Source organism: Falco cherrug, chromosome 6, assembly GCF_023634085.1.
Source record: "Falco cherrug isolate bFalChe1 chromosome 6, bFalChe1.pri, whole genome shotgun sequence".
Lineage (NCBI taxonomy): Eukaryota > Metazoa > Chordata > Aves > Falconiformes > Falconidae > Falco > Falco cherrug.
The window spans coordinates 12,572,824-12,585,641 of NC_073702.1; the positions used below are offsets into that span (position 1 = coordinate 12,572,824).

The 12,818-nt window shown below is 40.0% G+C and overlaps 2 protein-coding genes across 6 annotated transcripts in view; one reads left to right on the forward strand and one right to left on the reverse strand.

Moving 5' to 3' along the window:
* Nucleotides 1-10,709, forward strand: part of B3GAT2 (beta-1,3-glucuronyltransferase 2) — a 32,263-nt gene extending 21,554 nt beyond the window's left edge. The window contains exon 5 of the mRNA XM_055712973.1: nt 9,257-10,709. Coding sequence (XP_055568948.1) covers nt 9,257-9,268 — 12 coding nt within the window. The 3' untranslated portion in view covers nt 9,269-10,709. The remainder of the gene's footprint in view (nt 1-9,256) is intronic.
* Nucleotides 1-12,818, reverse strand: part of SMAP1 (small ArfGAP 1) — a 96,053-nt gene that overhangs the window by 1,312 nt on the left and 81,923 nt on the right. For all 5 annotated transcript variants that reach the window (XM_055712972.1, XM_055712971.1, XM_055712970.1 and 2 more), the window contains 3 exons: nt 10,741-10,868; nt 3,069-3,237; nt 2,088-2,416 (listed from right to left, as the gene is read on the reverse strand). In XM_055712972.1, coding sequence (XP_055568947.1) covers nt 2,088-2,416; nt 3,069-3,237; nt 10,741-10,868 — 626 coding nt within the window. The remainder of the gene's footprint in view (nt 1-2,087; nt 2,417-3,068; nt 3,238-10,740; nt 10,869-12,818) is intronic.

Sequence of the window (12,818 nt, forward strand, 5' to 3'; positions counted from 1 at the left end):
CAACAAAACTGTGGCAACTGTGATGAAGCAACACCAAAGCAAGTAAGAGAACCTTGTCTACATTTGCAACTCCAGATGTTTTTTGTTTCACCAGTTTTTCTTTGGAGACCTCATAGTCTTGAATACACAAATTTTTACATAAATTGTCCATTTAGGTAGCCATCAACAAAGACTGAGGTGCATTTATAAACTTGAGTATTATCTAAATCTAGCCATTCTTGCTAAAGAATCTACTGAAGTGTCATGGTTTAACTATAATTTCTTAAAGACAAGTGAAATCATTCACATGAAATTAACAACATTTAGTAAAGGTGGGAAAGAGTTCAAAATTCAGCACATTCTCTTCAGAGATGGTGCAAAAATATTTCCACTCTCTACAAATACTATCTAGTCACTGTAATAGTCAGTGCTCAATGTAATGACATTCTTCAGGTTACTCTCCCTCACCTTCTAAAAAATGAACGCTTTCTGCTTACTGAGAAGCCAAAAATCCAGCTGTATAAACAGAGTAAAGGATGTCCCCTCTCATGAGTTTGAGAGCAAAAAAAGCATTTGGAGCAATTAATAATCAGAGCTGATGAACAGAGATGTTGCATAAGCAACATGGGATTCAGGTTAGAGACAGCATTAGGTAAAAATCAGAGTTTATGTAAACACAAACAAACAATACCAGGTTGCAAAACTGAACCAGAATACTGGTGAAAAAAACCTGTTAAGTAAATCACAAACTAATGTTTCAAGGTAAAATTCAGTACTGTGTGCTTTCACACAGATATTTACAAAACCAACCCATCACTGAACATGGAAGTTTAAAAAAAGCTGATGGAAACATGCTTTACCTAGTTGTTAATCTCTCCTGGAGCAAAGTTCTTAAGAAGTAGACTATACAGAGCACGCTGTTCTGCTAAGTCAAGCAAGCTCTCCCCCTTTCAACTGGAGCCAGAGATCAGTTCCCAGGTCCCCTACAAACTGTGGAACGTCAGCATGCTGATACCATCTGACTTGCAAGGACTACAGAAACACGTTAAGAGCTTGTTCCATGAGCCAACTTGTAATACTGATTTGATAAAAAGCATGATTTTCATTTCAGAGCTGATATGGGTCTTTTGAAACTTGGATACCTAGCAAAAAACTGTTAGCAGTAAATCCGCAGATTTTTTTACTTTGACATTTTGAAATTATTGCCTTTTAAAAATTACTTTTCAAAGCAGAATGACAGCCTGTGTTTTCAAATAGGGACTGTTGTGTACATGTAAGAAATGCTGCTTACCTTCAGAAACATTCACACCACAGGACTGAGCAGAACAGTAAAAATTAATATAATCCAATCTCAGTAAGACACTACGGTTCACTTCCTGAATTACTAGAGTAAGCAGCGTGGAATTATTACACTGTTCTTTTAATGCAAACAATAGTATGAAAAAAATAGTTGCCATCATCCATACCAAACTCCAAGGGAATCCTTTAGGTTTGTTCCGCCTCCCCCAATAACCTCTCAAATACCCGACTTCAAAATGTTTCACTGGATATCGTACAAATATAGTACTAAGTGCACACTACCGCTTTTAGAGAACCTTTTAAACACGTTTAAAAAATTTTAACAAATAGCATGAAAATGCTACAGATAAATAATAGATTATTGGCCTAAACAAATAACCTGCAGGAGAATGTTAGAGTGCAAAGCACTGCACATTTACTGAGGTTTATCCTAAAGTCTGTAAATTAAAGTATTAATTGTTAATGGCTACTCTCATGCAATTAAATTCTGCCTTTAAGGCTGCGTTTACATTTCAATATTTTGTAACAATAGCTGAGCTAGCTTTTTACCTGGCTAGTTCAGATGCCTGGATGACAGTAGCTACAGAGCAGAGAATGGAGTTTGGTTTACCTTGGCAAAATTTATTCTCAGCTTATGTATTAGTTATCTTTAATTGAGTTATTCACTGATTTTTTTAACGTGTGCCTCTGAGCAGTTCACAGTCCAGCAGTCTGTAACTTGGCTACACTGCAACTTTCCTCCTACAGCCAGTCTGTATCTGAAACGCAGCCTGTTTTCGAAAGCACCCTTGCCTGGGAATAGCCTTTACCTGAGAGAGGTTCCATTGAGCTTGTTGGCTTTGTTGCAATCCATACTTGTTTTGTGGCGTGACCATCTGTCCCACCATTCCACCTTGAGGTCCAATGACATTTTGAGGAAGTCCCATCACACCAGTTTGTGTAGTACCAGTAAATCCATTGGGCATTCCCATTCCTACCATCACACCTGTGCTCTGTCCCATGACTGGCACTGACTGTCCCATCATGTTTCCCATCATCCCAGGTGCTGCAGGCACAGGAACTCCCATGGCTGGAAAGCCTTGAAAATGAGTTGATGGTTGTGTGGTAAATGGCATAGAAGACGACCCCATGAACATACCTGCACCAGAGAAGGGAAAATTTCAGCAAGTGTGTTTTGTGATTTTCTCCCCGGTTCCCCTAAGTCAGAAGTGCACCAAAATAATCTGAAAGGATAACTTAATCGAGTTGCACATCAGTGAGGTTAATTTAGTTTCTGGTAGAAGTAGAAAATTGCTTAAAAATGCTCAAGGGAAAAGGACTCGCCACCAGAGGTTAGAAGCCAAACAGAGTCTGGCAAATCGCTGTGATGAGCCAGAATCTTTTAATCATTGTATTGGAGCTCTTTGTTTTCCATACAAACATAGCCAAAACCAAGATACGACAGCTCTGTGCTGATCCTGGCAGCCTGGTGTTTGCACAATGGAGACTCAGACCTTAAGTGATGAATTGGATGGCAGATGGATTAGATCAGATGGAATTCACAGATCTTTCAGTGAACTGTATACTGGGGAATTTGAACAGCTATAAATAAATTAAAATCCCTATTTTTTTCTTCAGCTTCTGTATTACATTTCAGTCATTTTCCCATTTTTATAAAAGGTAAAAATAAAAATATTTGTTTTGAGTATAGGTAGAAGGGTAGCCAACCTTAGTTTTACACTTGTAGGAGGTAACTGTTCTCAGTAAAGCTTAAAATGGGACTGAATAGAAACCTTCACGAAATTATTTACCTGGAGCATTTTGCTGCTGCATGGTTCCTGTGCCATACAGTGATAAGATGGAGTCTTTGGAAAGTTGTTTCTTTGTTGACTCTTCAGATTTTGTTGTTTGCTCAGTGAACAGATCAAGATCCCCAGATGCCGCAGACAAGGTGGCAACTGCTGGTTTAGTGGAAGCGCTCTGGGAAATAAAGGTCAAGACAGACTACTGAATGAAACTGGTAAAAGATGTGAACGTTAAATTTTTACTGCACATCCTCACTCCTGAACCAAAGAAAACCCAGTTCTTTTACAGAAATTAACTTTAAGTAAATGAGGATTTAGACAGATGTAGCATGTCCAAAGGTGAAAAAGCAGTGTATACAATACGGAAAGACCACCAGACCGGACGGAGGTTACAAAACAAGGAACACTAAATCCCTGGCCAGCTCCAAGGCGTACACATACAGATCATTCATTCCTGTTGCTCCTACATTTTGCATCAGTCAGAAGCATAAATCATGAGCTGTAGTTAGATTATGAAAAATAATTAGGAAATCAATAAGGAGATTACAATTCATATCTCATTAATCCTCTCACAGGCAGAATAGATTACAGCTAAAACAAAAGATTAAGTGCTTTGAAATGTACTGCTACAACTAAGATCCACAACCAAGATGAACGGTATTTTTGGAGAAAAGGCAAAAGTAAAATTTTGGTCGGTCTACTTCAAAGTAATAGAATTTTTAAATACATTGTTTATAATTGACTTAGAGTTCTTTAAGCACGTTTCATTTATTGAGAAAGCATAATTATCTAACACTGCAGTCTACAACCAAAAAACTAAAATATGCGCAGGCTGTCAGGGGTTTTATTGCCCTTGCACCAAAATGTTTTGTAAACAAATTAGATCCAGGTGTCTTTCGGTGCTGTTATTTTGCTGCTCCTACACATGCAGTTCCATATGGGGGCTTGCTTAGGTAACTAGGCAATATACTGTGTTCTTCTTATTTCTTAAAGTACACGATTCATCCTGTTACCAGTGGGAACTTTTAACGCAAATCAACTGTATGTGCACTGAAAAAGAGCCAGGATTGCAATGTGTACTTAAATTATGGCCTTATTTTAGTCCAGCTAAATACCTGATCCCACAGCATGTGCGAGTTTCAGCTCTCTGTGTGCTACCACCATGACCAGACTGGATCTGCAACTGGGTCCATCTATTTACTCTCATCACATACCCAAGTTTAGCAGACAAGAAGCCACCACAAAATAGGCAGATACAGAACACACCTATATTCATGCTTAAAGCAACCACCTCCAAACTTCGGGTGCTGCTGGCAGGCTGCTGACTGGGCCCCGAGAGGTCCACTATGGTCACACACACTTACACAGACATTCAATATACAGCTTCAGAAAGCACATCTGACACCCGAACTGCTAAAAAGCTCTAGCAGAAGGCAGCACTATAAGTTAGGGAAAGAATAACTACAAAAAGTTCTGGTACCAGCTACATTGGCCAGAAACCGTCAACAGAAAAGAGCGCAGATTCACGTGGCTGGTGATTAAAAATCTCCAAAACTGCTGTGGAAAGGGAAGAGTAAAAGAACAAGAAATGGGAACTCTCTGGCAATTGAAACCCCACATTTATACAACAGCCAATTTGGGCCCAGGTCACCAGACCACAGGTGGTGGCACTACAAAGGGAAAGCAGCCAGAAAGAGACCAGGAATTGTTCAGCTCCTGTGAAACCTTCTCTCTGGCCCATCTACACTTAAAACTATCAATTTTCTTCTGTACATATAAAAAAGCCACTGCCTCTTGTGTATTACTGCCAAAATTTTCTACCTGCAAAGTAAAATCAACGACAGTTTTTCTTTTTTTTTAATGGGTAGTAGGAAGCCCCTCTCCATTGGAGACTGTTCTGTATCAGTGTGGCATAACCAGTCTTTGAAAACACCAGAGTCGGGTTTAAGAGTACATTCAGGTAAAAGCCCATCCTAAATAGCAGTATTTGTTTAACCGTGCATGTAGCCAGGGAGTCCCAGTATTGGATTATTCCATACTGGCATGGTTCTACCACAGCATCTGCCTAAGACAGCCTCTGCACAAGAGCTGTGCTCAGCAGGCTGGAGAAGAACATGCAAGTTGTGGAAGCGAGTTAACGGGCAGCTTCCTCCTCGCTGCTTTGCATGGCAGTAAGGAAGGGGTTTGCTTTTCTCTAGAAAGGAGAAGAGCAGACACGTCTGGGTTTGGTGGTGTTCAGTTTTTTTAAACAAATAATAGAACCAGAGAAACATCATCTCACCTGGGATGACCCACGGGTTTGCAGTGTCTCCAGATCTATGAAACACTGTTACTACAGGAGTTTTAACGAAATAAAGCAAATCACTACATGTGCGCACAGAAGAGAAGGGAGACCTGAAGACCTGGAGGACTGATCATCTATTACGTTTACATCATGAGATTAAATGTTCATTTAAGGTCTCTTCATTCCATTTGTTTATGGAAGATTTTGAGAGGAGCCAAAGCATGGAACAAGCGCTCCTCAAAGCGTTCCTCAGCTAAATAAATGGCAAGTAATGCAGAACACATGGCCAGAAAATAGCAGGTGATATTCAGGTAAAAAAAAATGCACAACACTGACATGATTTTCACACATCTAACATTCTTCTGCTACCCGAGACCTCTGTAGAAACACACCTGGCATACATATAATAGTTTTCCTTTAAGAAAGGCTACATGCAGTGCCCTCAAACAGTCACTGTACCAAACCAGAATGCTCATCAGGTGGTTAGGGAGCATGCTGCCAGGCAGCTTCATGATGTTAGTGTAACAGTATTTTTCAAAACTACTCAAAGTCAACTCCAATATGCTTCATGTTTAAAAATAAGTAATTTTTGCCATCAATAGCTTATGTATTACCTGTAAAAGATAATACGTATTCAAAAGGAGTTTTTACTGTGAAACATTACTCAGATGTGTCAGGACCACAAACATGGTAGCTGAATCCATCACTTCACATGTGCCATCTGACAACACGAATAGCATGTGGCTAGCAAGAAGTTTAAATTAATGCATGAGACTGAAAAGAAGTATTTCCATTTTGGCTTTTAATTCCCAAAAGACTGCAAAGCAGCACATAAAGATCTTGACATCCTCAATATTTTAAGTTGGTCTGACAGTTGCAGCAGTCCAGATGGCTTCTGTCCATTGCCTGTGGTCCTGTCACTGGGCACCACTGGAAAAAGCCTGGCTCCATGCTCTTGCACCATCCCCTCAGGTATTTCTACACATTGCTGAGATCACTCTGAGCCTCCAGGCTGAACAGGGCCAGCTCTTTCAGCCTGTCCTCACAGAATCACTGAGTGGCTTGTGTTGGAAGGGACCTTAAAGATCACCCAGTTCCAGCCCCCTGCCATGGGCAGGGACACCTCCCACCGGACCAGGTTGCTCAGAGCCCCATCCAGCCTGGCCTTGGACACTCCCAGGGATGGGGCATCCACAGCTGCTCTGGGCAACCCGTGCCAGTGCCTCATCATCCTCACAGTAAAGAGCTTCTTCCTCGTATCTAAATCCACCCTCTTTCAGTTTACAACTGTTACCCCTTGTTCTATCACTACATTACCTGATAAAAAGTCCTGTGTGTCCCTGTCCACCCCCATCTTTCTTATAAGCCCCCTGAGGTACTGGAAGGCGGCTGTAAGGTCTCCCTGGAGCCTTCCCTCCAGGCTGAACCACCCCAACTCTCTTGACCTGTCCTCATACAGGAGGTGCTCCAGCCCCCTGAGCATCTTCGTGGCCCTCTGGACACACTCTTAACGACGCCCATGTCTGCCTTGTAGTGAGGGCTTCAGAGCTGAATGCAGCACTCCGGGGGGGGTCTCACGAGAGCAGAGAAGAGGGGCAGAATCACCTCCTTCGACCTGCTGGCCACGCTGCTTTTGATGCAGCCCAGCAGGCAGTTGGCTTTCTGGGCTGTGAGCACACACTGACGGCTTGTATTTTTCATCCACCAGTACCCCCAGATCCTTCCCGGCAGGTCTGCTCTCGATCCACTCATTGAAGCATAAATACAGGCTGAGCAAATTGCCCTGATCCAAATGAAGGAACTGAACTTCAGCTTTCAGATCCTTCAGAATTCAGACAGTGGTAAAATAAACATAAGCAGAAGCCACAAGCAATTCAGTTCATCATATTACAAGGACTAAATAGCTCCCCGGTAAGACCCTGCTTAAGTAACGTTCACAATAAAGCGCACTCTTGAAATAACACATTTCTACATAAAAACTGAGGACTTGGACACTTTATCATCACCACAACTTGTGAACGAGTTGAAGCTTGTCTGCTGATCTGTGGCGACCATACCAGGTACACCACCTGGCCTCAGGGGAAAATCAGGGTTTAAGAACATCTAAAACATACTACTATTTTACATGAAAGCTTATCAGATTTGAATCGTGAAGAACATACCATCTCTATAGATTTCTCAGCCACTGAACAAATTCTCAGCTCCCAATGCAATACCCTTCAAATTGCGTGCACACACTCACACACACAAAATCCAAAAAAGTTTGACTGGATTTTAGTATCCTGCTTGGAGAAAAACTTACATTAGATGTTTCAGTGAGTTAATACTTTCAAAGTTAATACCTCACAGTTCTCCCGTTCTCCCCTTCCCTGTAAGTTTCAGTGAAGAATGAAGATCACGCTTTTGCTGGAAGACATACCCTCACAAAGTCTGAAATTAAAATCTGGCTAAAAGTATAGCTAAGAATGATAGAGCTCTGCTCAGTTCCTGTACTTTGTTTGGCAACAAAAAACCTGTTCTAATAGCTGTGATTTAGCTATGCTCACTTCACATGAAAAAATATCATTAAACACACAAATGTCTTCCCTTTTTTCTGTCCATGAATATTGTACAGTGGGTAAATTTATAGCGTACGCCTTTTATCAAGCTTTATAGCAGGAGCTGGGTAAGGTAACTCTTCTTAAACCCCTTGAGTTTGCCAATAGGCCAAATTCTAGAAAAAAAAAGTTACTCATTCACATATTGTTTTTTACCAGCCCTTTTCAAGTTTTTTATCCAGCTATACAGAATAATAGGAAGAAATACTGTGTTTTTGAAAACTGTAATAAAGTCATATATCCCGAAAGCACAGTGCAAGTACATACAATCCTAAATGCTCAAGACATTTGAAAAAGGAAAAACAAATGCTTTTGTTTTCATTTGAAAATCATGTCCTGGCTATTTCAATGGTCATAAATCCTAAGGTTTGCAGACATCACCTTGTTCCAGTCTCATAACAAAACATTCAAACAGACATTTCTGTACTCCACAGTGCCATAAAAACACGTGCGTTTAGCACTAAATGGCTGCCTTTCAAGTTAAGCTAGAAAAGAAAAGCAATCTTGTGAGAAATCCACAGTCATACATTGCTTCTACAAATCAGTCTGAGGAGCACCATTAAACTCCCTTCTCTTTCGATGCTGACAAATCCCACTGTGACCTTTCAGAAGCACCTGCTATGCAGAACATCATGATAAATATCTCTGAGCGAGAAAGCAAGCCACACTATTCCACATTTGATCCATTCTTCAACTTTTTTTTTTTTTATTTCAATGCATTCTATTAATAGGTATTTCAACAAGTACTACTCAACTCGACTTAAGAATTGGCCATGAATTTCTACTCTACATTTGCTCATTCCAAACGCAAGAACTGAATGTTAGGGTTACTCAACTGCTGGACTGAGTGCTAGTTTATGCCCACTTTCCCATTTGCAATCTCACACAAAATAATTACACAACAGAATCACACCCCTTTTTTTTACTTCAAGGAATTAAACAGACTGAGCTCTTAAAAATCTCACATTTTGAAGCACCCTTTCCAGTCTCCAGTATTCTCCTGACTCTTCTCTGAATCCCATACAACTTTTATCCATATTACAAGGTGAAAGATGTTACAAAACTCATACCACTGCTAAATGAGAGGTACTCTCAACTTTTGCCCAGCATCAGTTCCCACACTAGACACTACCATCCTGAAACACAAGGCCTACAATGCCCTGTTAATCCTAAAGCAAAACAGAATGTTCCCTTTGCACCAGTTTACCAAGCAACCCATGTAATCAGCATCAGAAACCCCATCTTCTGCCATTTACCCACGTCCCTGTTTCTTATCTAGGGAAATTATCTGATTATATTACTTTTTCTTTCAGATTACCAACTAAACATGGAAGATAATCAAGAATTAAATCTTGTAATACGCCATAAGGACCAGGAGTTTGATAGAAGTTCTGTTTGCCGCTCCTGATTATGGCACTCAGAAAAAAGCAAAATACCATTAAAAATCTGGAGCGTTTGTTAACAGCAAGTAAATGTATTCATGCTTTCTAGTATACAAACAAGGTGACACTTACCAGATATTAAGAATAATACTATCCTTTTTACCACTTTGTAATCCATCTAGTAAGTACCACACTTGGTCTAGAAACTAGCACAATAAAAATAAACTACGTTTCAAAACATTTCTCTCACAGAATGTCCAGTGACTAAATCTTTATCATAGACATACACCTTGAATTATCTAAGTTAATTGCTAATAGATATAATTCAATATGTTTTAGCAGCCACTGCATTATTTACCCCATCACCAATAATCACCAGCCAGAGAATCACCCTTCTCTTTGCTGCTTCTTACTCTTGAATATTTAGCCTTCTTTTGGATTTCCTGTATTCTACAGGTAAATCACTCGCTTAATCAGTGGGTCACATCATTTGTTCAAGGAACTGAAACAAGAGAAGAAGGCTCTTCTCCTGCTCCAAAAATAAGCTTCTAAATTACCTTAAACGGCCCCACAGATGGGGAGGTTAGCTGGGGGCTCCTGGGAAGCCTCCCTCTCAGAAGCCAGGCTGGGTAAGGCAGCATGCACGTGTGCATTCTGATCTGCACACCAGCCACACTCATCACCAACACCTCGTTCTTCGGGGCTGATAGCTACTTTAAGAGAGCTGCAGGTTTATGCAGTTTCTTTGTGTGCCCCAAAGCTGCCCCTCTCGGCTACAACAGGCACGGCAACGGGGTCGCTTCCAAACTATCATCGCTGTGAGAGCAGGAACAGGCCAGGTGCAGGGGTTACGCTACCCTTCTTTGAAGGAAGGCAGGCATGCAAGTTCTGAGATGAGGCAAAAGACAGATCAGCCCAGTAGTAGTTTTTCTTGACATCTACTTGAATATGAAGCTTGAGACCCCAAACTTTTAGCAGCTCTATGACAGAAGCACCTGCTGTAGCCTTTCCTAAATATCAGCATCACAAAGCAGTAAGAGGTCTTGAAAAGTATGACTTAAAGCTCAATAACCTGAGAGCATAAAGTAAAAATATATTCAGCAATACCTATTAAAAAAAGAACAAGATAAGAGGCTATAAATTAAAAGAAAACATGACTACCATCACCAGGGTAAGACAGAATCCAGTTTAGCTGGATAACCAGGAACCAGAAGGGAAGACCGCACTATCTCTTAATTCTGTATTTAAGCAGTGCAAAAGCTTGAAAAGGTGAAAAAAACCCGTAGCCATTACAGCTGAAGAGTCTCCAGCCATGACTGTTGAGAAGTACGCATTCTTTGCATGTGAGTTCGCTGAAGAAAAATACGCACATGCACACACGTATTTATGCACACATATAACTAAATAAATTATACCTGAGCGGGAGGTACAGCAGCTGCTGGTAAAGGATTAGAGATCATCGGACCGAAGATATCCAGGTCATCATTCAGCGCTGCAACAGCAGCAGTGCCCCCATTTGTAACAGATGCTTCAGCTGGACCATCTTAAAAAGACAACAGAATCACATTTAAAGTGAAAATTGTTAATATTTTAACAGCATGAGAATAATTAAAGCTGCCCATTCCATCCTACCCTGCCCTCAAAGATGTATACAATTTCTGAGATAAGACATTTTGCAGACTGTGATATCGTTCAGATTTTGAAAGAACTTCTTTCCCTAAGAAGCTGGTATACTAGTGTGCTTCAGAAAAAACACAGTCAACATCAAAACACTTAAAAGACTCCCCTAAGGACAGGCATGCCAGCTTACCAGTACACATTACTCTTTTTCAAGTCTCTTTTTCAAGCACACCAACATTTTAGTGAGAATTTAAACAGATGTCTTACTGAGAAGGCCCAAACTTAGTAGGCAAGCCAGTCTCTGACAAAATACACTGATCTGTGTTCTTGAATTAAAATTTGTATTTTAAAATCCATAAAGTTATTCTTGATATGCTAATTTACTCAAGGGTACATAATTAAACTTTGCATTAGGAAAAAAGTTTATCCTTCCTCTTCTTTCAAACATACTTTGCACTGACTTTATTCCACAGCTCCACACGAACAGCCCTGCCAGGCACACTGGGCTAATTATCCGTAAGAATCTATGGCTCTTACTCTATATAGTTAACCTTCTACAGCCTTGGTGCTTGTAACCACTTTAACACATGAATACATTTAGCGATCTAGGTGAAAGTGGGTATGTGCAGGACGCTTTGAGAAGAACTGCAAGAAAATACTTAAAAAGATGTAGGGACAAAAATACCACGACATGGTTTTAAGGAATAGAGCAACTACTTCCCATTTGATATTAAGCTGTCCAAGAACAAGTGGCAAGAATTGCCTATTAAGTTTTGTACCTAATCATATCACAAGTGGGTTGCCGTCACACAGAGCTCGACAAATATAAAGTTAAGTCTAGATTATGCTGAATGCTATGAATATTGCATAGTGTTAACAGCAAACTTAAGAAAGCTTTTTTTTAAGCAAAATAAGAACTTCAGTCTCAATGTATCCAATACTCACGGCAGAAGTCAGACTTCTCTGGCAGAACAAACTGGCTGAATTAAGTCAAAATTTTCTCTCCAAACAGAACCACCATGACAACTAGCATGGCTGTTTATATATCACAGGAGGATCAATATTCTAAAATCCCCAGATTACAGTACACTGAAAAAACTACCATTAACATCATAAAACAATTTCTACCTGATGCTTTAGCATGTTTAAATAAACTTCCTTCTCACTGTATGTGTTGTATCCACTGTTCTCTTTATTCACACTAAGTTTCTGTAAAGCAAATGTTACCTTACCTAGCACCCTAATTAAACGATGTGGGTTGTTTTGTTTGCTATTAAAGTCACACAATTACACATAGGTAGCTAACTTCAAATATATCCATCAGCAACTTCAGATGTACATTTACAAACTAACACAGCAATATATTCCCAATTTTAAACACAACAGAATACAGATGGCCACCTTTAAACTTTAAAAAGCATCAAAGACCAAAAAAAATAGCTGCTATGTATTTCAGAAAAGGTGTCAACTTCCTCCTTCTGCTGAACTTTAAGAAGTTATTTTCCAGTGCCCTACACCTGCAACAGTTACCTACCTGAGTGAAAAGATCCATTTCAAGAGCAGAGGTCAATCACTGGAGTATCAGCATTAACAGTTTAGTTGTAACATATGAAACGTATGTCTTACTACCCCAGAGAAACATGTAAGGCTGAAGGCAGGTGTGAGATTTAGGCACTTTAAAGTTTCTAGAACTCTAACGCAGACAGACAAGTGGTCTGATTAATAAAGAGCACAGCTGAGATGCAGTATTTAATTAAGACCAAATCATAGGAAGCTTCCTACATTTATTTAAAATATTACAATGGCATCTCTCACATAATTGCAACATTCTTTCCCATCTGCTAAAGAACAGTCACGTAAGAATCAGTATTTT